This window comes from Stegodyphus dumicola, chromosome 1, assembly GCF_044657685.1.
Source record: "Stegodyphus dumicola isolate Sdum_Otavi_A_Nest chromosome 1, ASM4465768v1".
NCBI lineage: Eukaryota > Metazoa > Arthropoda > Arachnida > Araneae > Eresidae > Stegodyphus > Stegodyphus dumicola.
Genome location: NC_140768.1, coordinates 278118257 through 278145999, shown reverse-complemented (window position 1 = coordinate 278145999; position 27743 = coordinate 278118257). Strand labels below are relative to the sequence as shown.

At 32.4% G+C, this 27743-nt stretch overlaps 1 protein-coding gene across 2 annotated transcripts in view; it reads left to right on the top strand.

Annotated features, from left to right (window-relative positions):
• Positions 1-27743, top strand: part of Nup44A (nuclear pore complex protein Nup44A) — an 84182-nt gene that overhangs the window by 16611 nt on the left and 39828 nt on the right. Inside the window, exons 2-4 of one of the 2 annotated variants that reach the window (XM_085807385.1) lie at positions 2862-2912; positions 11599-11704; positions 22287-22539. In XM_085807385.1, the coding sequence (XP_085663511.1) occupies positions 2862-2912; positions 11599-11704; positions 22287-22539 (410 nt within the window). The remainder of the gene's footprint in view (positions 1-2861; positions 2913-11598; positions 11705-22286; positions 22540-27743) is intronic. The other variant, XM_085807391.1, reaches the window with a different exon arrangement.

Sequence of the window (27743 nt, the reverse complement as noted above, 5' to 3'; positions counted from 1 at the left end):
CTTTGCATATGGAAGAAGCGTTGAACGGCTATGGGCGAAAGGCGACACAGCAGGAAAACGCGCAAGTCACCGATACACCATTGGGTAGAGGTCGCTGCAAATCAAGCAGATGGCGCTGTTGCAGTGCCTGCGCAAAGCGGAGACCAGCCTCTCATTTGAGCCCCGGTAGGTATGGAGAGAAGGTGCGTTTTGAATTCGTGGTCAAAGGAGGAAGTGAGAGCGGTTATCTGCTATGAATGGGCACGTGAAGTATCAGGAACAGAAATTCATAACCGCCTCGTGGAAGTCTATGGGCCAGGTGTGATGTCGAAGCAAATGGTGCGGAGATGGTGTCGCACATTCAGTGATGGACTTCAGCAAGTCGAGGACATACCGAGAGCTGGACGGACGCACATGGCCACTACAGATGCAAATGTCAGGAAGGTGGATGACATGATTAGAGCGAACCGGCGTATCACCATCGATGAAGTAGCGGAAGAACTTGGAATCTCACATGAGCAAGCTCAAAACATCATCCATGACATTCTTCGATACAGAAAAGTGTCAGCACGATGGGTGCCCCGACAGTTGACCTCGACACACAAGGAACAACGCATGGGGGTCAGCCTGGAACATCTCGTGCGTTACCATGAAGATGGCAATGACTTTCTGTTTCGGATTGTGACGGGGGATGAAACGTGGGTCCACCATTTCACGCCAGAATCGAAGGCCGCATCTATGGAGTGGAAACATCCGTCATCACCTGTCCGAAAGAAGTTCAAGACAACTCCCTCTGCAGGTAAAGTGCTCCTCACAGTTTTCTGGGACGCCCAAGGAGTTTTGTTGGTGGACTTTTTGGAGGTTGGAACCATCAATGCTACGTGCTACTGTGACATCCTGTCGAAATTGAAAGAGGCGATTCCGAAAAAGCGGCCTGGCCTTCTCACATCTGGCGTTCTGCTGTTGGATGACAATGCCAGACCACATTCGGCGACGGCAACGCAAAACCATATTGCAACTCTTGGTTGGGAGCGCCTACACCATCCGCCATACAGTCCTGATCTCGCACCAAGCGACTTCCATCTGTTTCCGCCTTTGAAGAAAAATCTCTGGGGAAGGCGCTTTGGAAGCAATACTGAAGTGAAACAAGCCGTTCAACGCTTCTTCCATATGCAAAGCCCTGATTTTTTCCTGGAGGGCTTTTTGAAGCTTATCAAGCGATATGACAAATGTCTCAATGTACTTGGTACCTATGTGGAAAAATAAAGGTATGTTATATCTTTAATGTCTCATTCTATTTTTTGACTTTCATACACAACTCTGACCACAGTCGACAGGGGAAACTTTTTTTTCAACTTACCTACGTATATTGCATCATTGGTCAAGAATATGGCATCTTTCCTCTATCTCTCAGTTTAGAAGAAATGCCATCAGATGATGCTTCATTTTAGAAGAAATGCCATAAGTGATAGATACTGTTCTTGGAGCTCCTGACTATGCATCTTAATTGCTATATCAGTTGCTTGATTTCTTTTACAACTATTTTTTGCTGTCAAATATTTACTCACATACCTGATTATTGCTGCATTTTGATTTTATATCCATATGATTAGGATGGCTTTTTGTAATTAACTATCATAATATTAATTTTAAAATTTTCAGTTAGGTATGTTGTATATCAGCATTGCTTATCTGATCTCGGATACAACAGTATATTAGATTCATTTTTGCATAGGTCTTACAATGATTGTTGAAAATAATATATATCATCTAGTTTTCTCAGCAAATCCAAATTTTTATAATTCTTTCTTGCAGCCAAATGAACAAATAAATATTGTTGTGTGCGTACGGGTTCGTTATGAAATGAATGCACAAGTCCGATGAAAAATGAACAAAAATTTATTATTATCACAACACAAATGCTTAAATTTTCTCAAATTATCATGCAGTATCACAATATCTCACAGTAGTTATCTTTTAACTACTTAAATGTACAATAGAACGTAATTCAAAACAGCTAAAGAACGCTAATCCGCGAATTCGCTATGATCAACAACGGCAGTTTTCTAAACAACAACAAACTAAGCAACTACTACAAACTGAGATGTTTTCCTCCTTTTATAAGATTTTAAAATCACGCGCTAGAATTTTCCAGTACTTTCTCGAAATCAAAAAGAGATATTTATTTATTTAACGCACGCGCTCTTGTATTTTTAATTTTTCCGGCTTAGCTTTCTTTTAATATTCGTCACGCGCTGCACTGCGCGAGAAATAAAACCATTTAATTTATAATTGAACTAACACTAGCTTTTTTAAATACCAAATTTGTAACACTATGCACATTTGACTGTTTTTGCTGTAAGCAAATGAGTACAGTATAACCCAATTTAAGTGCATAATTGGGAATGCAACATTGCTAATCATGAGTTGGCACATTTCTGAGGTATGGAAATCTCTCAAGATGTTATTAAAATATATGTAACAAGAAGTATAAATTTTAAACTGCATATTAAAATTTCAATTTGTCGCAGTTTCATTTTTTAGAAATTGATTAAAGTAAGAATTTTAAAATTAAATATATGTATAGTGATAATTATTTTTAATTGTATAAAATGAAAATTTAGTCTGATAACAAACTTGTAGAAATAAGTTAGTTTGACAATAAACTTGTATTGAGCATTTCAATAAAATCTATGGCATCTTTTAAAACCAATTGGTTCTAATGTGCTTCAGTGTGTTTGCTACTGGACAAAAAAATTTATAAATGACATTATGTAACCTTCAAATATATCATTTGTTATTGGACAGAAATTCTCAACATTAGTCTTCATAAATATTACTTAACTTTATCAAATATATCATTACGAAATATATCATTACAGATCTGGGATCTAGGAGAAGATAAGCAATGGCATTGTACTGCATCATGGAAGGTAATATATAGCTAATGTTTTTTACAATTTTCAGTACTTCTATGTTCAACTGTTTTCTTTGTACATGTATTTCAGTCAGTTATGAAAAAATAGCTAATCACTAAATTTCTAATTGGAAGAAAACTACACTAATATAAAATTTAGAATTAGGCAAGAAAGCAGTTTTGGAATAATGCATGTTTTAAATAAAAATATCAGTTTATATTTATAACTATTAGTTTATTGTATATAGATCTCTAGTCTTCAAGAGCAAAAATATTTTGATATACTGATTTTATATTTTTATAAGCATTTAAATACATTTTAAATTGTTTATAAAGATGATGCAGGCTTGTGGTGTTTGCTGAAATAATGGAATAGATGAGATTATTGCAAATTTATAGCTCTCTTTCTTGAATAGTGTAGTATAGTAAAAGTATCTGTGTAGTATAGTAAAAGTCTAACTGGCATTCAATGAGCCAGAAGGCTCATGTGCCTGAAATACTTTATAATTTTAGGAAAAAAATTTCCCTACATGAGAGATTTGTAATACCATTATAGAGCTTGTAATACTATTAATACGTTTTTGTTGTCACCAAATGATGTGATTAGTCTATAAGCATGCCATCCCAATACAATCAATAAGGAGTTCATTTTGGTTTAAATATAAACTTGATTAACTTTTGATAAGTTGGGTTAATTTTTGTAAAGAAATAAGTTCTATTTTTTCCCTTGCATTTTGGGGGGAAGGGGAAAAAAGAGATTAATATTTGGGACTGCAATAAGTGGAGTATTTTCAAATTTACAGGATCTGGGCATAAAAAAAAACCACAATACACAACTTTGAAAGTGGATAAACAGTGGCAATGCAACATAAAAAATTACGATAAGTTCATTTAAGCTTTTATATGCTATATCAATAATTTATCACTCTTTATTATCTAACTAAATTGTTCCGTTCATTTAAACTTCTAACAGCATGAATGATACTAATTCAGAAGTCAAACAACAAAAATCAGCGTTAATTTGCAAAATTTTCACAGGACTAGTTTCGATGGTTTTACCGAACCATCATCTTCAGCTGCAAAACCGCAAATGAACAAGATAGGAAATAATGTTTAGATAAGATAAGAAAGCCTGGACAAGAATAAGCAAGTGGCGCCATCTGTTGGCGAAACCAGAACTAAAACATAATTTCTCTAAAAGCCGAAGGCAAATTTGGATTGGAATTAGGATCGTTAACTAGAACAGAAAGATTTTTATGAATGTGAAATGCCTCTAGAAAATCCAGTTCTCCAATGGAAGATGTTTTTTGAATAATTTTGGCAGCAGAAAAATTGAAAATGTGATTTTCGGACCAACAATGTTGAGCAACAGAAGACTTCTGTGTTTCCTTTTTTCTAACATATGCTTCATGTTCTTTGACACGAAATTTTAGGGCTCTCTTAGTTTGGCCAATGTAAATTAAACCGCACTGGCAAGGAATCCTATAAATACCCCAGGAATTCATATCCGGAATGGGGTCCTTGAATATAGAAGTTGGAATTTTATTGATGGGAGAGTAAACTACCCGAAAGTTAAATTTCTGCAAAATATGTGCAACTTTATAGCTAATTGATGGAAAGAAGGGAATGACAACAGAATTTTTATAATCTCCTAAAATAAGAGTGTGGCTTTTAGTGTGTTGAGATGAGAATTTTTTAACTGCTTGATTAATAATGTTGGGTGAAAAGCCCCTGTCAATAGCTATTGCTTTTAAATAATTTAGTTCTTCATCAAGGGCTAGTTTGGAGGAGCAAACTTGAAGAGCACGGAAAACATAGGAATAAAATGAAGCTAACTTTTGTTTAGTCGGATGACATGATTTAAAGTGTGGTGGAAGGCAAACCGATGAAGGTTTACGGTAAACTGTAGTACTGAAGTTGGATGTGTTACGTGTGACCAGAATGTCGAGAAACGGAAGAGAATTGCAAGTCTCAAGTTCAAAAGTGAACTGAATAGCAGGATCAACAGAATTCATTGTTGAAAGAACTCTATTTAAATCATCTTTATTAGCTTCAAACAGGGTAAAAGTATCGTCTACGTAGCGGAACCATGCCGGGAAGTTTAAAGTTTCAAACAATTTTGATTCATAATAATGCATGTAGATATCAGCCAGGATGGGACTGAGGGGGCTTCCCATGGCTAATCCCTCAGTTTGCTTGTAATATTTATTTTGGAAAACAAAATGTGTTTGTTTCAAACAGAGTTGAGTGAGAGAAATTAGCTCATCAATTTCGATGCAAGAGAAATGAAATTCGCGAAGTCTGGTTTCTAGACATCTTAATGCACCCTCCACTGGGACATTGGTGAATAATGATTTTACATCAAAAGAAACCATGAGTAAATTACGAGGAGAAATGTTTTTAACCTTTTTTACAAACTCTATTGAATTTTTTATGGTGTAAATGTTATTGTCTAATAGAGTGGAAAATCTAGAAACTAAATATTTAGCTAATGGATACGAGGCAGTACCTAAATTTGATACAATAGGGCGGAAAGGAATACCACTTTTATGAATTTTGGGAAGAGCATATAATCTGGCACAATTCGCAACAGATGGGATAAGCGAATGTTTTAAGTTGCTTGAAATGATTTGCGAAGATTTGATTGCAGTTTTTATTTTGGATAAGTCCGAAGGTGAAGGATCTTTAGGGATCGGATTATATGGTCCTTCGTTTAAGAGTTTAGTGACACCATCGATGTAAGTGTTCTTATCCATGACGACTATCTGGCCACCTTTGTCGGCCTTTGAAATGACAATATCCGGGTTAGAATGAATCTCGCGCATTGTAGCTCTTTCTCTCGCAGTTAGATTTGGTTTCAAAGGTTTATTATTGAATTTCACATTATGAGCGATAAGATGCCTAATCATTTCTTATCGCTCATAATGTGAAATTCAATAATAAACCTTTGAAACCAAATCTAACTGCGAGAGAAAGAGCTACAATGCGCGAGATTCATTCTAACCCGGATATTGTCATTTCAAAGGCCGACAAAGGTGGCCAGATAGTCGTCATGGATAAGAACACTTACATCGATGGTGTCACTAAACTCTTAAACGAAGGACCATATAATCCGATCCCTAAAGATCCTTCACCTTCGGACTTATCCAAAATAAAAACTGCGATCAAATCTTCGCAAATCATTTCAAGCAACTTAAAACATTCGCTTATCCCATCTGTTGCGAATTGTGCCAGATTATATGCTCTTCCCAAAATTCATAAAAGTGGTATTCCTTTCCCCCCTGTTGTATCAAATTTAGGTACTGCCTCGTATCCATTAGCTAAATATTTAGTTTCTAGATTTTCCACTCTATTAGACAATAACATTTACACCATAAAAAATTCAATAGAGTTTGTAAAAAAGGTTAAAAACATTTCTCCTCGTAATTTACTCATGGTTTCTTTTGATGTAAAATCATTATTCACCAATGTCCCAGTGGAGGGTGCATTAAGATATCTAGAAACCAGACTTCGCGAATTTCATTTCTCTTGCATCGAAATTGATGAGCTAATTTCTCTCACTCAACTCTGTTTGAAACAAACACATTTTGTTTTCCAAAATAAATATTACAAGCAAACTGAGGGATTAGCCATGGGAAGCCCCCTCAGTCCCATCCTGGCTGATATCTACATGCATTATTATGAATCAAAATTGTTTGAAACTTTAAACTTCCCAGCATGGTTCCGCTACGTAGACGATACTTTTACCCTGTTTGAAGCTAATAAAGATGATTTAAATAGAGTTCTTTCAACAATGAATTCTATTGATCCTGCTATTCAGTTCACTTTTGAACTTGAGACTTGCAATTCTCTTCCGTTTCTCGACATTCTGGTCACACGTAACACATCCAACTTCAGTACTACAGTTTACCGTAAACCTTCATCAGTTTGCCTTCCACCACACTTTAAATCATGTCATCCGACTAAACAAAAGTTAGCTTCATTTTATTCCTATGTTTTCCGTGCTCTTCAAGTTTGCTCCTCCAAACTGGCCCTTGATGAAGAACTAAATTATTTAAAAGCAATAGCTATTGACAGGGGCTTTTCACCCAACATTATTAATCAAGCAGTTAAAAAATTCTCATCTCAACACACCAAAAGCCACACTCTTATTTTAGGAGATTATAAAAATTCTGTTGTCATTCCCTTCTTTCCATCAATTAGCTATAAAGTTGCACATATTTTGCAGAAATTTAACTTTCGGGTTGTTTACTCTCCCATCAATAAAATTCCAACTTCTATACTCAAGGACCCCATTCCGGATATGAATTCCTGGGGTATTTATAGGATTCCTTGCCAGTGCGGTTTAATTTACATTGGCCAAACTAAGAGAGCCTTAAAATTTCGTGTCAAAGAACATGAAGCATATGTTAGAAAAAAGGAAACACAGAAGTCTTCTGTTGCTCAACATTGTTGGTCCGAAAATCACACTTTCAATTTTTCTGCTGCCAAAATTATTCAAAAAACATCTTCCATTGGAGAACTGGATTTTCTAGAGGCATTTCACATTCATAAAAATCTTTCTGTTCTAGTTAACGATCCTAATTCCAATCCAAATTTGCCTTCGGCTTTTAGAGAAATTATGTTTTAGTTCTGGTTTCGCCAACAGATGGCGCCACTTGCTTATTCTTGTCCAGGCTTTCTTATCTTATCTAAACATTATTTCCTATCTTGTTCATTTGCGGTTTTGCAGCTGAAGATGATGGTTCGGTAAAACCATCGAAACTAGTCCTGTGAAAATTTTGCAAATTAACGCTGATTTTTGTTGTTTGACTTCTGAATTAGTATTTATTCGGCGTGTTATTGTGTCTTAAGCATGAATGATGATAACTTTCATGTGTAGCAGGATATCATAGCAATTGAAACAGATTGCTTTTTATGGCTAAAATGTACTTTTGTTTTTCAAAATCTTATATAATTTTAAATGTAACCTTCTGATATTTAATTTGGTTGTAGAGTCATTAGGCTATTTTGAAGCAGGAGACAAAAAATGAGCAAAGTCCTCTTCGGGAGTTGGACCTCTCAAATATATACCAAGTGTGCTACTGTTACACCACAAAGCCGTGCTGGAAAGAGGGAGAAAAAGGCCATATTTCAGGAAATTTATTAGTAAGGGCATCAGCAACAGTTAAAGATTTCCATGCGATTTAGCTAGTTGTAGACTCACATAATAAAATATTACATAATATATAGTGCCATTCACCTGCAAATTATTCAGGGAAAGATGAAAATAATGCAAAAAATTAGTTAAACTCAAAAGTATAATTTTGATATTAAAACTATCCATAGGACAGAGTCTTTTAAGAATGTTTTACATTATGTTCTTCACATTATAATATGCTACCAAGGATATATCATCCATTATCTTTGGCAGGTTTGGTCATTTTATGAAAAAAAAATGAGGTTTTTAATTTATTTTGAATGAAGCCTTGAAGTTCTACTATTTTTTGCACAAAGAGATTTATTGTTTATCTTTTAAATTTAATCCACTGTCAGTGCTTAATACAGAAAGTTAAAAATAATAAATGCTTTTCTTTAAAATTAATTTTCTTTATTTTTTAATAACTGATACAATATTTAATGTAAACTTGTGAGAATTCTTCATAAATTTTACTGTTTCGATTTACTGTTACATTTCGATATAAACCCTTTCCTCTCATTCTAGGTTTTTCGAAATTTTATGAGCATTAGCTGCAGTATTTTAATTAATAAAAATTTTAGTACTCTCCGATTTTCCATGCCTCCTGCCAAACAGTCATGGAAATGTATTCCTGAGGCAAAGAAGTATGTTGCTAAAATAGTTATAAGGCTACTCATGATGGTACTAAAAGATATTTATGTGGCAACCTAGGCCAGTTTTAGTACTAAAGTTTCCAATTTTTTTGAATGATTGCTCTTGTATGGAATTCTTAGTCTGCCTTACTTTAAAAAATTGCTGCTCCTTTCCATTGCAAAATAAAATTTTGGAAGATACAAATTTTGTTAATTTAATGGAATAAATCTTGTGTAATATTTTATAAATAAACGCTGTTACATATTTTGACAATAGATATGCTGTTAGGTACTTACCTGTTATTAGTATCGCATTCAGAAATATATGTATGTATGTATATGTGTGTTTGTACACACGCATATACATGTATGTGCATGCATACATTTTTGTATCCAGTCCTGACAATAGAAAAGGACCACTTAAAATTAATGAGTTCAATAAATTATGTTTATTGTATCATTTTTTCATAATAAATGAACAAGTCCTTTCTTATTAGCATTATTTAATATATTATTATTTAAATAGAGTCGAAAGTATCACCAAGTTCATATTTACTTCTAATATGTATTTTGTGTGTGTCATATTTTTGGACAAGTTACTGCTTTTAATATGGCATCAAAAGCATTTTTCACATTCCAAGGACTTCTATGACATGAACTCTATGATGTAGGACTCAAGATGCTGTATGGTGAGCCGAATCTTGTTGCTTTTTATTCTGCTGCCCAACAGTCTTTCAACATTTGTGTATGAGCAGGTCTTATCTAGAAAATGAAATTTAAATTCCCAGTAAAATGTGTCTAATCAGTTTCTTTCACTTTCTGTGTGAAATGCTTGCTAACAGTCTGAATGAATCATCTTTTGTACATAATTCACTGTTTTTGCAGAGAATGTGTTTTCTAATAGATGAAACCTGAATGAGAAAAAAATTTCCAGTTTGGCAGCATAATCTGCCTATATCAAGTATTGTGGAAGAAATATGCCAACTTTTTTTTTTTTTTTTTTTTTCCCCATATGAGCTGTCTTTCTTCAAAGAAACGTCTAGCATCTTTGTCAGTCAGTAAGTAAAAATATTTTGGAAAAAGAGAAATATGTTAACCTACAGAATATTCAGCTGAGTGAGCAAGTTATAAGTGATCATGAATTGTTAACATGTACATGAAAAAAGAAAATAAGATAACACATGACTTAGTTTGTGCTCTTCGCACCGTGAGAAAACTCTAAGTGATCATGATTATGACATAATTTTGTGATTTATTGATAATCTTTTCGTCGTTTAAAAATGGGCCATATACAGTACAAAGTCCGTAATCCGGACTCGTCGGGACTTTGGCGATTCCGGATAAGGGTTTTTTCCGGATTATAGATCATCAATTTCAATCTGATAAGATGGCATGCAGAAATTATACAATTAAAAATATGAAACCATAATTTATGAAATAAAGAACAATTATGATCTAAAGGGTATCAAAATTTACAAAAAAAAAAAAAGCTTAATATTTATTTGTTTACTTTATTAAACATTTCTTTCAATGTAAGTTGTTTAAGATGGTTCCACAAAAAATTCAAAAAGTTCCTTTTTCGTGTGTTATATGTAGTAGACTTTCCAATGCCGTACTTCTCGCATAATTTTTAGACGGATAAGCCTTTATCCATTTTTTGCAGCAATTCCACTTTTTGTTTATTGGACATCGAAACATGCTTTCGCTTTGTAGTTCCATTGGCAGCTCCAGAATTGGAAACTCTTTTTGACATAATCGAAAGTTCAAGGTTAATTTTTATAAAATTGATCTAACAGTCTGCAAAAAATAATAAGCCGGATCCAATTAGAAGATTAAGGAACAGGGCAATCTGCAACATTAACTGAAATGCCTTAGATAATTTTAGCCTAGCTTATACCATCTGTTATACATTGAACATGCATGTGTAAACACATTATGCACATGCGTAAATGCATAATGCATTTACGTATGTGCATAAAGTTTGTAACTTTGAGGTCCGGATTATAGATCATTCCGGACTATGGACGTCCGGATTATAGACTTTGTACTGTAATAGTAAGGAAGTATTCATGAATGTTAGGTAAATCTATAGTTTTATCTTAACCATCTTTTCCAATGAAAATATCTATTCTTTTGGTACTTTCTGATTGATTGTCCACAGTCTTACCAAAATATTACAAAAATGAGGCAATTAATGAAGCAGAGCAGCATGTTGCCAAAAAGTATTTTATGTGGCAACCTACAGAATTGGTAAAAAGTATTCAAGTCTTTTTTTTAGTAGTATTTTTTCATTAATTTTAATTACATTGTTAAAATTATTATTACATTGTTTTTGCTGGGACAGATTGTAGAGTTTGCTGGCTGAGAAAAAAGAAAGCACTGCATTTCTTCAGAAATATGCCATTATGTCCAAGAATAGAAAATGTAAAAATTTGAAGGTGTACTTTTTAAACGACCAAATTTTTATGAAAATACAATGTGAAAACTTCCGAGCAAAGTATTAGAATACAAGTTAGAAACTAGGTTGAAGATAACTGTAACTCATTTACTACATTATTCCCAAATATGACGATTGGTATAATGCCTCCGAGAAGTATGCATGTTATCTGCAGAAAAGAACATAAATAAAGGGTGTTACTGGATGCATCTTTGAAATGGATAACTCAAATTAATATTTTTCTCCAAGATTGTGAATGATTTCATGAATTCTCTCCAAATGGAGCAATGAGTTTGTGAATTTTACGTGCAGGGTGTGAATAATCAAAAAGTACTTTTCTGTTTAATCTTCTTATTTTTGAACTCAAATAAAATAATTTTGTTTAGAATAAAATTTAATTTTCTATATTAATTATTTAGAAATTTGAAAGCCTATGTTGTATCTTTTACTGTAGACTCATTGTGGATCTGTTTGGAAAGTAACTTGGGCACATCCCGAGTTCGGACAAATTATTGCCACATGTTCCTTCGACAGAACTGTAGCAGTATGGGAAGAATTAGGTATGAAAGTATAGTAATTCTCTCTTTTTCTTTATTATTAATATTAGAATATATATAGCAGTGAATTTTTCTGATATGCAATAGTTTAAATTTAGGTAAATGGCATATTCATTTTTCTAAAAAGATTATCATATTTAAAATTAATGTCCATGTTGAAGATATAATGGAGATGCTAGTTCCAATATATTCTTTTTGATGCTTTTAAATTTATGTGGCATCAGTAAGTATGCACCAAAATTCTTAATGTGGTAACTTGTTTATTTAACTTTTTGAATAGTTATGCAATCAGTATGAATAATTGGAAAAAAGGAGCATCGATCATCAGTCCTGTAATTTTCCTTTCAGCAATTTCAACTGCTTTTTTGTTAATTAAGCAATTTGTAACTGTCAAATGATGAAGAAAAATTGTGATTAGATTTCTCGAAGACAAAGTTATCATCATATTAGAAAACTTTTGTCAGAAAACCATAATATGATGTTGGTTTTTACTACCATTGGAACACTCTTCTTGTGCTGCAATGAAAGATCATTTTGGGAAAACAAAATGTTTAAACAGATACTTGTTCGAAATTTCATATACAGTACAAAGTGCGTAATAATAACAAGTGGGGAGAAAGTGCTGCGTAAAGAATTTTATCAGATTACTAATACAGTTAAAAGTCTTTAATCCAGACTTGTCGGGACTTCGGTGATTCCGGATTATAGATCATCAATTTAAATCTGGTAAGATGGCATACAGAAATTATACAGTAAAAAATATGAAACCATAATTTATGAAATAAAGAGCAATTATGATCTGAAGGGTATCAAAATTTACAAAAAAAACTTAATATTTATTTGTTTACTTTATTAAACATTTTTTTGAATGTGTATTGTGTATTTAATATTGAGTTATGAAGTACACTGTGAGGCCTCGTTATGAGCCTTGTGAGGTATCCTTTTGCAGAGAAGTGGGGGAAGGGGATGTTGTTACTTACTAAATTAGCCTTCTGACCATGGGTACAACATTCGTAATAGTATAAAAAAATTCTTACCCCTTTATCTTGTGAAACTGATCACTTCATTTTTTTCTGATACGATGAAAACATTCCCCATGTAACAGGTGAGCACATTATTTATGGATCCCATGTTCGGAGGGTTAAAATGAAAACAAATCATTATTTTATTTCAAGTTACTTTCACACTATTTTTTTTCCTACTTATTTTAATGAATGATCGTTATATGGTAAGAATTTTTTTGCTAAAATGACTTATAATGATGTACTTGATTATACATAAGGTGCTGCTTAATGCGATCACATCTGTCCATTGCTGTTTTTGATACATTAATTGAATGATAGCATTTCACAATAAGAAAGAAAAAAAAAAAAAAAAAAAAAAAAACACCCTTCTAAACAGAACAGAATTTAACTATTTTAATATAAATATAACTAGGAATATAAAAATGGGTACTTTCACAGGATTTTAATTTAAAAAAATCTGATGTGTACACCACGACTTCCTTGTACGGAATATTAAATTATATGCATTTTTTTTTTGCATTTCATCTAAACTTATTGGATTGAATTAAATTTATTTCGTCATTAGCGCATAAACAACAATAGAATAAATGCACTCTTTAAAATTCACTATATTTGTTTACCATAGCTACACTCTGGCCCTAGGTTCACTTAACAGCGTTAAATTTCATTTATTTTTTAACTCAGAATGCACAAAATTTATATCATCTTAAGAATTATCTAATCATTGTCATATATTCTATTGAAATACTATAATAAATCTAAAATGATGTATAAAAGAACTTAAGAAAAAAATTTCACAGATGATTTAGTATTTCTAAATTAATTAATTCAGTTCTCACTTCGCGACAAGACAAAAATACATAAAAACTCAAAATCTCTATATTAAAAATTACGAAGTAAATCTTAAACACTTATTTCCTCGAAAAAATTCCAGAAAGGATAAAGCATGATTGGCAACAAATCTACTATTCTGCTGTTTTTAATGTAAACATTGCCGCCATTGCAAAAGGCCTAGCGGCACTTGAACAACTTTTAAATTGTTAATAATTCTAAAAATATCGCATGCAGATTTACTAAAGGCATAAAAATCTTAACCAGAAGATAAGCACAACATAATTCAATAACTTTTAAAGCAAAAAGTGCCCAATTTACAAACATATAAGGATAAAGAAATTGAGATTACTGAGCCGAGTAACATAGTGGATATATATATATATATATATGTAAGATATAACAAAATATGATAGCTGTTTCAAAAAAAAATAATTGACGACCTCAAAATTAACGTTCTAAATTTGATGATCTACCCCTAAATTCATCTCTTCTCACAAGTTCCAGAGTTTTCTATCTTACGTAATGTTTTAATGGAGATACCTCTTGTCCAATCAAATTAAATCTAAACCAAAACTGTGAACTGAAACTTCCCACTCCCAGCCTTTTTCCTATCAAAGTACTATAACCTTTCCCTTTTTACCGCATAGCTTTCCTGCTGGCAAGATGCTTTTAAACCATGCTGCTGCTGCTTACTTACTTAAGATGACGTTCTAATACAAACTGCAATTTATCTATTCAAATATTATTAAGAAGTATCTTGTCTGAAAAAGGATTATTTGATATGCATGGAAAAAATAAAGATTGTGATTTTTCAAGATATGTTGTGCTAAACTGCGTCATCATGCTTTCCACTCTGGCACCTTCAAGCCACTACGGTCTTCTCGATCATCTACGCAGTATCGTAAGCTGTTGGGAGGTCTACTGCTTTCATCTACGCTTTAAAAATCATTACATATTTATAACGACTAGAGTGCCAAGTGATTGTGGCCACAAATATCAGTTGCAAATAAAAATGGAATTAAAACTGCCTCGACTGCCAAGTTCTTTAGATATTACCAAGTTAGCATTCCTAGCATACTACGCAATCAAAATTCGTCTTCAATATGGATCTAATCACGCATTTTCAGTGTTCCGTCTTTTCCTTGTGCTTTTATTATGACATATATACATATATTTATATACTTTTGGTGTGGCCGATTGCAACCAAAATACGAGGTGCACATCTGCATGGTATAGCAATCCTATATACAAATTTCAATGTTCTGAGGCTACTCGTCTTTGAGTTATGCAAGATACGTACATACGCACAGACACCACGAAAATTTCTCTTCAGAATTCATTTAAAATCAGTTTTATAATTTTTTTAGGGGAAAAGAGTCCTTTATTCAGTCCTTACGTACAGATGTCAAGCAAAAATATCATTAAATTGTATTCGATAGCAGTCAAAATGGATATTTTCGTTGAAATATGCTGCCTGAAGTTTTCCACGATTAGAATACTTCCTTTTTACTTCGTACAAGGAAGTAAAAAGGCAAAAATTTGTTTATGTACTGTTCATAATGTTTCTGGAATTATTTGACCCATGCTTAACCTCTAATGTGGCATCTCTCATTGAAAGAGAGCATGGTAATGTAAAATTAGAAATTGGACACAAAATGCAACCTCAGTAGATGTTTTCATGTTGTTTTTTTTTTTCCCTGTCCAAGAGCAAGGAAAAAAGAGGCATTCTTCTGAAAAAAAAATTTTTTTTTTCTCCTGAAGGAAAGGAACCGTGCCAGACTGCCCTCAAAATTGATATCAAACTAAAGGTGCTTAGTTTTAAATGATTGATTAAAATCAAAACCAAGCTCTCTGGTGACATAATAATTCTTTACATGGTGACATTTTTCTGTCACTTGACAATTTTTATGGTACTTACATATTAGCACAACCACCTTGGGTTTAATTTTTCCTTAATTTGTTTTGCAGTCTTAATTTGTTATTCTAAATTTAATTCACTTAATGTTTTATTCAACTTAACGCTTTATCTGCAGAATAACATGCCGACACCTCCCCACTCTCTTCCTTTCTCCTCTCATTCCTCTTCCTTTCATTTTCGATCCATAACCTCTCCACCCTTCCCTGACCACTTTCAAGGTTTTTAGTAAATTCTCTTTGTTTACACTCTTCTTACCTTTCTCAAAGACTAGCTTTGTTGAGTTGTTCACACATGCAGTTGTGCTGCTCATTTCCATGGCAACCTTGCACATGCTGTGTGCCTGCAGTTCCCTCTCCTGACTTCTGCTCGTGTGTTACACTGCAAGTGGATTAATTGCCTCTTTTTTTAGATTAAGTACAGACTGTTATCACTCTTGTCCCTGAGGAACCTCTTAACCAGCTCCTTTCTTCAAACCACAATGGTTCCCATAATCCCTTTCATTTTAGTGAATGCTTTCTCTTTTTTTGTTTATTTTTATTAACAACGATGTGGAGATAATTGCAGTTATCTTGCAGAAATACTCTGTAATCAGAATGCCTTGATCCTTGGTCTCTGGCACAGTTTGGTGGTTTTTTACAGAAAAAAAAGATTCAATGAATTTACAATGCATATGGATGTGATTACCTAAAAAATTTTTATGCACAGCATGTTTATACACATGCATATTTATACACACCCTAGGATGTTTTATTCACATGCTAGAGTTTGGTGACTACTGAAAATTTGGCAATTTTTACTTAGGTGGTTGCGATAACATGCAAATACCATCTTTAAAATCGGTTCTGACCTTATTTGGGACTTTACTTCAGTTCAAAAAATTTATTCTATACTATTTTGATCATATTAACTTGGATTGTTGATCACAATTAGCAAAGTAATTTCCATGTTTTTGTATGCAAATGGGCAGGCAGGATTTCAGTAATTTGATTATAACATCCAAATGATAACATTAACCACAATCACATTAATGGGCATCTACTGTAAAAACTATAATTTACTCATTCTTTTAAGCATAACTCTTATTATTAGTAGAGTTGTTCTATTACAGTCTAGTATTTCATTCTGCATATTGAATTTTTATTATTAATTTTTTCTTTGATTTTAGGGACATTTAAAAATTATTAATTTGGGCAATGATTTTAGAAAAATTCATAATTTATGCGGTTGTGTACTTCTAATCTCCCTTCCCCTTAGTTACAGAAAATCATATTTAAGAATAAACTACTGCTATTTATTAACTGCAATAGTTTTGTGTAATATTATCTTAGAATGGCAAAGATAAAGAGTTGCTTAAATAATTCACTATCTGAACAATTAGCATCTCATTTCTCTTATTATCTGTGTTTTTTATAAAAGAGATTGAAATTTTTGTTTTAAGGAGTTTCTAATTCCCAACCGTTGTATAATAATAGAAAATAAAGAATCTAAATGAATAGTTCACAAACTTTTTAACTCATGGCATCCCTTTTAGAGTTAATTTACAGCACAACCTTTTAAGTGTACTTTGTGTCTTACAAGTTAATAATGTTATATTGGGAAGAGGGGTAGATAGTAATGGAATTGTGAAGCAAAAAGATACCTAAACAGTAGTATGATATATATGCAATGAAATTATTTTAAAAACTTTGAAATTTACAGTAATATCTTGGTTTATTCTCAGCTACCAACCAATACCCATGGTTATTTTGTCAAAATTAAGCCAAAAAAAAAAAAAAAAAAAAAAAATTCAGAGTTTAATAAATCAAACGATTTGCAATGCAACAGATTATTGGTGAGAACAACAATAAATCAGATACATGCAATAAATACAGCTCTTTTAATTTAATCATTATATCAAATTTAATTAAAATGTATATTCAACCATTGTTTGTGAATAAAAATTTTTATTATTCTTTACAGAGAACAATTTCAGTATAATTTTAGAATCAGAGTGCACTGTATTACAATAATAGGCCTAAATTAAAAGCAATATAAAAATAACATAGAAACCTTTTTAAAGACACGCATGTGATTGTAATTTTTGGCATAGTTTTCTCTTTGTGATTGCAGATGAATGTACTTGTATAAATGGAGAATCTTGTTGCACAGAGGTGTGTATTCGAGAAAGGCAGCAATATGTTTTGCTTTCTCAGACAAATTATTGACTTAATCTTTTCAGTACAGTCAAAACTCGTGTAAACCTTAGTTTTGAAATACAGGTTTTACTTCGCTGTGGTTTTCAAACACAGTTTTTAGTTCAATGCCAAACACTTCAACTCATTTAAAGCTTTCAGAGCTGTTGGAAAATACTATTCGAGCAAGTCTTTCAAAGTGTCAAGATGCTTATGAATATTTTTCTGTAATTTTTCTTAAATTTTGATGTTATTTTCATTCACGAAGCCTTTTGTAAGAGGAAAGCAATCAGTATCTTCCTTTTTCATGCACTCCAACCAGTGCATGAAAACGTTCCTCTTAAAAGAAGACACTCAGGCATTTGCATAAAAACTGTGACATCTTTTCTTTACAATCATAGATTGATTTTGTTCATTTTGCTAATACTGTTGACTAAATATTACAGTTCACATACCCAGGCTTTATCAGAAATGTCTCTGCTCACAGTTCAATCAAACATGCCAATGCTTCAAGACAAGCAGCTTATTCAGCACTAAGGAGACTCATGGTGTCTTTCCAGTCTATACACTATAGTTTGAAGAGCCTGTTTTTAAGAGGTCATGATTTTATTTAGTTTATGATTTTTATAGTGTCATTCAATGCTATCAAAAGCTCTGAAGGCATTTTTCTCAAGTATACTTGATATTTTTACAAATTTTGTACTTAGATAGGTAATTTTAGTCCATTTATATGTGAAATTGTATTTTTCGGTGCAATGTAATATAAGAAAAATCTAAAAGAGACAAGCTATGCCAGAACAGTAGGAATACAGGGGCAAGTGCATTTAACATTAAGTAAATTGGTATCTAAGTAATTTGGTGAGATAACACCAAGCTAACAATGGTTATCGCAACTTATTTTGTCGCCAAATTTGGCAAGAAATCGCCAAAAGTCACCAAACTTGGTGACATTTTTGTCTGCTCCCTGTTATTACCATAATAAGTATTATTATTGGGTAAATGTAATTGACCACTGGGTGTCCGCCGAAAACATTGTGGACGAAAACAACGCAAGGCAAAAATGTCATGGGATTAAAGAAAGCAAAGAGAAGACATCACAGTTCTAAAATATCGTGGTCGAAAATGAAGTGGTTAAAAAACTTTGCAGTTTAAAAACATCGTTGTTGGAACTATCATGATAAAAAATAAAATACCTACAAAGCATCATATGACGATAACATTACACAGATGCATTTTTCAGGTTTTAAAAGTAAGTGCATTTTCGAATAATGATCTGGGACGCAGGAGGAAAGAAGGATTTTTTACTTCTATATCTCGTACTTTTGAATAAACTAATAAATTTTGCTGAAAAACTAAGAAGGAAACTTAATCATTTAAAAATTGAAAATGGGTAGAAAATTAATTCAACTCTATAGCACTTAATTTTAAATTTGCATAGTTAATTAAGAAAGGTTATTAATAAATTAATCTTTTTCTGTTATTATTAATGAAATTAATCTTTTTTTATATAAAGTTTTACTGATAATTTTTCATGAAAAATAGTCTAAAAATGTTTAGAAAAAGGAAGATGATTAACTGCATGAGGTTACCTGTATAAAAATTAATTGCTTAGTTAATTATCAAATTATTTTCTGTCATGTTTGTTAATCAGTTATTGTTTTAGAGAAAATTATATCTTGTTTTGTTTCCGTTTATTCTTAAAGTGTTGTTAATATTTTCACCCTCTTTCATTTTAAAATCATTATGCAAAAATGCATTTACAACTTTTAAAAACAGTAAAATGTGTGTGTGCAATGTTATCATCATTCGGTGATTTGTAGGTACTTTATTTTTTACGACAATATTTTCGACGACAATGTTTTTAAATTGCGAAGTTTTTTAACCCCTTTATTTTCAACCACTTATTTTTTTACCACATGTTTAGAACTGTGATGTTTCCTCTTGGCTTTCTTTTCTCCCACGATGTTTTGTACTACACATTTTTGCCTTGCATTGTTTTCTTCACGACATTTTTGCCTGCAATGTGTTTGTCACAATGTTTTTGCATGTAACCGACCACTGTGTTAGCTGTAATTTAATTCAACCCTCATATTGTTTTCTAATAATTTTTAATAAGCCGAAAGTACTAGAAATATCTCAGCAAGTTGAAAACTGTATAAGGCCAGAGAGAGACCATCTGCTCTCAGTTGTTTAGTTATTGTTGTTGTGAGTTAATTCAGTGTGAACTGAGATAGCTCCAGCTTTCTCTTTAGGTGCTCTTTACATTGAGTTGTGTTTAATGTTGCTAGTAGTTTGAAGTGTAACTACTGATTGGAGTCTGTGTGATACTGTGAACAGAGATACTGTGTGATACTGTGTGTGTGTGATTGGAGTCTCTGTGATACATGTAACAGCATCAATGAAGAAGCAATGGTTGCGGCTACATTTCTTTGCCTTCAAATTTAGAAATGGCTTCAGCATTATGACCTAGCATTGCATATGCATTATAAGTTCATGTATCTGCTCAGGTTTTCCACAGTATTTCATTTCACAAGAATACATTCAAAATATTTAATATTTTTATTCCTGATATGCTTACTAATTGGCAGTAGTTGCAAAGAAGAATTGCTTTGCAAGTAAGCCTAGCAAATCTTTAAAACTACCAACCTGGTGTTTTGTCAATTCACCTATTTGCAGTGCAAATTTGGTACACTTGATGCAACTGATAACATCAGTCATATTGCTGATTCATGAAGCAAAATTATTATTTGACGAATGGGAATAATGTGGCTAGAATATAGTACTATAAAATATCTAACAGTAGTATGAGCATATTTTCTGAATTTAACAATGTCACATTTTATGATATAACTGTTTTATAGGCATTTTCAAAATAAAATTACTTACCTCATTAAGATGAGGGTGAGGAAGATCCTGCTGTTTCTGTTAATCTGAATTGCCAAAACCATGTCAAGTCTGTCCATGATTAAACCAGATTTTACTTTAAACAGCTTTTGAATTCCACCCCTCCCCCCAACTACTTCTACATCGTGTCCTTGGGATTGCTCATTTTTTTTTTAAATTGGAGATTTATTGGCAATGTGTAAGCAGGCATTAAAAAAAAATATATTCATCCATGTAATACTGATATTCCAAATTATAAGCATTTTTCTGTTTATCATTCTATCAATAGAATTTAAATTCTTTTATTTTTTCACTGCAAATGCAGCATTCCTGTATAGATTAAGTGTCAGTAATAGAGTTACGTACCTTCTCATCAATCACTCAAAAAATTAAATCATGTCTGATTGAAATTGATAAACTAATCTGACGTCGTTTGCTAAATTAGGTGCGAAATTGAACTTGCAAATTTCAGCTCAGAATGTAATTTCTATTTCTTTTTTTAAAATTTTTATTGTACATTTTGTTACTTATAATTTCATCAATTTTAGTTATATTATTATTATTTTTTTTGGAGCAGCCACAGAGCCCTTATGAAATTTAAGTGAAACCTGGGAACACAGATTGGAAACCATTGTTCTAAATTATTTACTTATATAGTATAACTGGATATCAAGATTCTCCTGTATCATTTTAAATGAATTTTTATGCAAAATGGTACATTTATTTGCTTTAAAAATAAAAGCAAATGAAAATTCTCATTTCTATGTAATTAACATTTATAATCATAAATTGCACAGCCACCTATGATAATAAATATAACTTATTCTCTAAATGAAACCTAAGCATAACAGAAAAAGTTAGAATTTGAGAACCAGTACACTAAACCTCTCAGCTTTTTGAATAAATGGCTCAAGACCCATGATTCATGTTTAAGGTATAAGTCAGATATGAAAGAACTTCAGGCTATGACAGTTTTGCTTACATAATACCTTTAGTAGAATTGTACAAAATTAAAATTTTTGTACATGTCTTTCAGAAAGAAACTGCAAGGAAAAAACTGTTTTTCTCAGCTATGTTAGTAAAGAAACGATTGTGAATTAAAGTTTCCTTTGCATAATTAAATATCATATATAAAAGTTGTTAAAAGTATCAATGCATTTAATGTCAATGTATTTAAACTTTTGAATGTAAATTTTAAAAAAAATTTTTTGTAGTATTATTATGAGTTTCAAATTTCCATTTACAGAATTGCTAAATTTCAAAAAGTTGATTTTAAGATCTGAATATTGTTTTATGGTAGTGACATCTATGCTTTACTCCAAATCATGGTTAATCCGGCAGCAGTTAAAAATAATAGGGAAGAAAATTAATTCATATTACAATTAATAGAAAAATATTATTAACAATTTGCCTGTATTTTTAAGCAGGCTGAAGAGTTTCCTATTCCTCTTTTTCTGTCACCCATCTCAACACTATTTTACATAATAAAAATAGAAATGGGTTCTGTTATTTGCATCCAGTATATCAAATGCAAATATATTTTGTTAGCTTTCCTTTTGTTTAGCATAATTAAATTCCATTGAAGTGTTATATGAAGTTTTACATGAGGCCAGTAGTATTTGTTATTTTCTCATTTTTATAATCGAGCTTTATATTTGAATAGAAGATGTAAAATCATTGTAAAATTTCAAAATGATTATTTTGTTTATCATGTATTTTTTAATAAAATATTCGTATGTTTTATTATTATGTAGGTCCCGAAGGTTCAGTAGGCGAGAAATCCCAGTCACAATGGGTAAAAAAAATAAGCTTAGTAGATAGTAGGACACCTGTTACTGATGTTAAGTTTGCTCCAAAACATCTTGGTTTGCAAATGGCCACTTGCTCAGCTGATGGTGTAGTTCGAATATATGAAGCACCAGATGTAATGAATTTAAGTCAGTGGTCTTTGCATCATGAAATTCCGTGCAAACATCCTTGTAGTTCAATCTCTTGGAATCTTAGCAGGTACAGTTAGTATCTTACATGTAATTTCATATTTAGTTAATTATGTCAAAATCTGTTATTAAATAACTATGTATGACAATAAAATACTTTATTAAAGTTTCTGGTTTTTTAATAATATAGGATTATTTTAATTAAATGTATCAATTTATTGATGTTATAATACGATAATATTTATTTGTTTATTGTAATAGTATGGTTGACCACGCTCGCAAAATATTTATGATATCAAACAATGTAAAGTTATTTGTATACTACTGGAAAAAAATTAATGCATTTTTTTCATTAATTATATGTATATTCATATTTAATTAATTATATTTCGAGCTGTTATTAGATAACTAACCATGTATAACTAAAATACTTTATTTAAATTAATATTCTTAATAATACAAGATTATTTTAATTAAATGTATAAATTTATTGATGTTATAATACTATAATACAGTCAACAGTCGTTAATCCGGACTCAGTTATAATAATAATATAACTCAGTCAACAGTCGTTAATCGGGACTTCGGCGATTCCGGATTATCGATTTTTCCGGATTATAGATCATCAGTTTAAATCGCGTAAGATGACATGCAGAAATTCTAAAATTAAAAATATGAAACCGTAATTTATGAAATAAAGAACAATTATGATCTAAAGGGTATCAAAATTTACAAAAAAAGCTTAATATTTATTTGTTTACTTTATTAAACATTTCTTTCAATGTAAGTTGTTTAAGTTGCTTCGTTTTATGTGATAATACTTTCTCTTTAATTCTATAAGCAGACATAATTTTTTGTTCACTTTCAAAGTTCCGCTGTTCAAGTCCTGTTAATTGCTGTGCCGAGAATACTGACTAACTTGTCAATCGAAATTTTTTCGTTTTCACTAACCTCTCTGTCACATTCTTCATGTCTTTATCCATTTTTTGCAGCAATTCCACTTTTTGTTTGATGGACATCGAAACATACTTTCGTTTTGTACGATCCTTTGGGAGCTCCAGAATCAAAAATTCTATTTGACATAATCGAAAGTTCAAATTTACTTTTATAGTATTGCTCTTACAGTCTGCAAAAAATAATAAGCCGGATCCAATTCGAAAATTAGGGAACAACGCAATCATCAACATTAACTGAAATAGATAATTAGATAATTTTAGCTTACACCGTCCGTTATACATAAAACGCGCACACGAAAACGTATTCTGCACTTGCGCACATGCAAATGCGCAGTACTAAGAGGTCTTACGCGCACGCGTAAACGCCTATGCGCATGCGCAGAAAGTTTTTAGCTTTGAGGTCCGGATTATAGATCATTCCCAATTATGGGTGTCCGAATTAACGACTTTTGACTGTATTTATTTTTTTATTGTAATTAGTTATGTAATTAATCAAAATTTATTTTCTATTAATAATAGTATTGTTGACCAAGCTTACAGAATATTTACAATAACAAACAATGTAAAGTTATTTGTATAGTACTAGAAAAATGTTAATGCATTTTTTCTCATTAATTATGATTTTATAGTTATTTAAAATAAATAGTGATAGAAATAGATGAAACATAGTGAAGAAAAATCTCTTCAAATAAATTGTTATTTGAAAGTTATTAATGATTTATTGAAGACTTTTGTTCTTTGTGTTCTGAAATGGAGGTAGGTTTATCTTTGGGATAATGTCATACTTTAATTAATACTTATTGTGAGTGAAAAATAAACAGTAGTGATTACAAAAAGTGAAAGACATTTTCAATACAAGTAGTAAAGCTTATTTAGATAAACCTGTTTTCTCTCCATAAAACTTTAGGCAGTGCAAACTGCAAACTTTATTAAATTTTTATTATCTTGGTAACTAGTAGAGCTTCATATCATATTCACCCCATTTTTAAATGCTTTATTAGAGCATAGAAATTTAAATAAAATTGGGATTTTATGTATGTGTGTTCATCACTTACTCTGTTTACTTGTATTATTTATTGAAGGAAAGCTAGATAGATACAAATTGCTTTTTAATCAAAATGTTTTAAAATTGTTAATAAAATATTATATTTTGCTTTATTTTATGCATACAGAGATGATTTTGGTCCAAATATAGCTGGAGTTCTGGATTTAAGATGTTTATATTTCCTATATATAATATTCTGGTAATATTGTAATCAAAATTATATGTGACATGTCATATTATAGATATGTAATCTTTGTGGACAGTAATGTTGAAGAAGTCAATGATTAATTAAAATGCAGAAGTGACAAAAATTTTTAGGAATTCTGGAAAAGTTAATCCATTAAGAAAAGAATCTAAATCATTCTGAAAGATGCATTTATAGAATTTAGATTATATGCAAAAAATGTTATCTCTAAAGAAAGACCTCTTTTCATCGAATTTAATTAATATTTATTTGTTTATTGTAGATTGATGCTGTTCTGCATGATGAAGCAATTTGATGCTTTGATGAAATTAACAGATAGTTTGATGAAATGAAAGCTGCTTTGATGAAATTAACAGATAGTTTTCCAAATTCTTTTTTAGAAGATGAAAAATTTTTTAATTATACCAAGAAGTCAGAAACTATCAGTTTTATATTCATTTGTCACATACAGATACAGAAGATACAGCACAGTCGCATGCTGTAGCTTGAGCAAGAGGAAATAATTCAATCCATCACGTAGCACAGTCTTCGACAATGAAGATCCATTGTTTTCCAGTGTCAGTTTTTGGCAGTGGCCCAAACAAATCAATAGATATTATCTCAAAACGTTGAGAATAGACAGGAGTTCTTAGCAGTCCAGCTGGCTTTTGGTTGGTAGCCTTGTAGTGGTTGCATTCAGGACAGCTTTTCACATAGTCTGATATGTACGTTTTCATACCAGTCCAATAATAGCGTCTGGCAATTCTTTGGAATGTTCGTTCCTCTCCATAATGTCCAGCCATTGGATCATCATGGTGCTTTCGCATGATTGATTCATACTCGGCAGTTGGAATTACTAATTGGGCCTCTTCTGAATCTGAGTCAGGGACATATCAGTAGAGAACACCTTGATTCATTAAGAATCCCCATTCAGTCCAGTTGGCACATTCTTCAGTTTTCTGAGTGGATTTGAAACTTTCTATAATCTTTTTTAAGTCTTCATCTTTAAGTTGAGATTCCCGCATGTCTTTAGGACTTCTTGTGGGCATGTCCACTACAGATATATTTGAAATCTCGCAAGGTGAAACTTTATGTTTGGAGCTTGGACGGGACAGCTTGTCAGCGATGACGTTTGCCTTTCCAGGAATGTATTGTACTTTCAGGTTGAAAGACTGAATTTCAAGCGCCCATCTAGCAAGTCTTCCGGTCGGAGACTTGAGGTTCAAAAGATATTTTAAAGGTTGATGATCGGATGCTATCATTACTTCCGATCCTTCAACGTAACCGCGGAATTTTTTCAGGGCCCAGACTACAGCAAGGGCTTCTCGTTCAGTCGTCAAATAGTTTCGCTCAGCCGGAGAAAGCAGTCGACTGGCATATTTGATAAGGTGCTCTTTAGACCCTTTCCCTTGAAGTGAAACGGCTCCAAGAGCATAATTGCTTGCATCTGTTCGTAGAACATACGGTTGAGTTCTATTTGCTTGCTTCACAGGAGGTGTTATGAGGCAGGTTTTTAGAGTTTCAAATGCTTTTTGCTGGTTGAAACCCCATTCCCATTGGACTTTCTTCTTCGTCAAATCAGTAAGAGGTTGTGATATTTCCGCGAAGTTTTGTATACATCGTGTAAACCAAGAACATGTTTGAAGGAAGGATTGGAGTTCCTTGATGTTTTTGGGAGGTGGAATTATCTAGATAGAGGAAACTTTTTCTGGATCAACTTCGATTCTTTTTTGTGTGATCCAAAATCCCAAATATTTCACACGAGAAGAAGCCAAATGGCACTTCTCTCTGTTTGCTTGCAGTTTGAAGAGCAAAAGCCTTTCGAAAACAGCTTTGAGATCGGAAAAGTGTTTCTCGAACAATTCGGACAGCACGATTATATCGTCCAGATAGGTGAGAGTTAGGATGTTCTCAAGTCCATTGCGAAAATGGTCTATCAATCTTTGGAATGTTGCTGGGGCATTCCGAAGACCAAAGGGCATTCGTAAGAAACGATATTTTCCGAAGGGACACACAAATGCTGTCTTGTCTTGATCATCAGTATGAATCTTCACTTGGTGATAATCTGCACGAAGATCAAGGGTCAACATGAAAGAAGTAGGTTTTCCCTCATGTAACAGGTCATCCATTCTCGGAAGTGGGTAGGAATCTGGAACTATAATCGTGTTCAATTTCCGGTAATCTATGCAGAGGCGTACTGTTCCATTAGGTTTCGTTATTAAAACAACTGGGGATGCATAAGGGGATTCGCATTCTTCAATTATTCCTTCAGATAAGAGCTTGTCAATTTCTTGCTTTAAGATTTCTTTCTTAGCAAGGTTCATTCTGTATGGTGGTACAGCTACTAGTTTCCAGTTTTAATTCGATGTTCTATGAAAGGTGTTGCTTCTCCCGCTGGTTGGAAGATAGTTGAATATTGACTCTAGTTAATTTCATTGTGATCTTTGATGAGGCAACAGATGTTGTCCTTCACATTCTCTTAACAGTACAGTGTCAACTTCCGACGTACATTCGGTTCGATCATTGAATTTAGAATCATTATCAATAAACTTTTGTTGCGGATTATTGTGGTAAAACCCCCAATGATTTTGTAGATCTAAAACAATTCCAGTGCTTCTAAGAAAGTCCGATTCTAAAAGTGTCCTATTACCCTTTGCTGAGGGAAGCGCAAATAAAGTTATGTGGAATGATCTTCCTTCAATGTGAATGTCTACCTGGGTCATGTCGACCTCTTCGTCCCTTTGAATACCGCCCGCAAGAGTGACCTTCATAGTTTTTTTCTTAAATTCTGATCCTTGTTCTTTCAAGGAGATTGTATAATGTTTCTCCCGCTATAGTGTGAGTAGCGCCAGTATCAGCACAGACAATTCCCATAAATCCGTTGATTTTTACTCTTAAAAAGTCATGTGAGGTGTCTCTACAGACACTGTATGTAAGGTTATTGCTTTGAAGTCGGCTGATTCTTTACTTAAAGAAGAAGAGCAGGTTGGACACTTAGTCTTAACGACGCCTGATTTTCCACAACCATAACAACTAACAGTTGGTCGATCTTCTCTCGTGCCAGAATTCCTTGTCGCTGAATTTGTAAC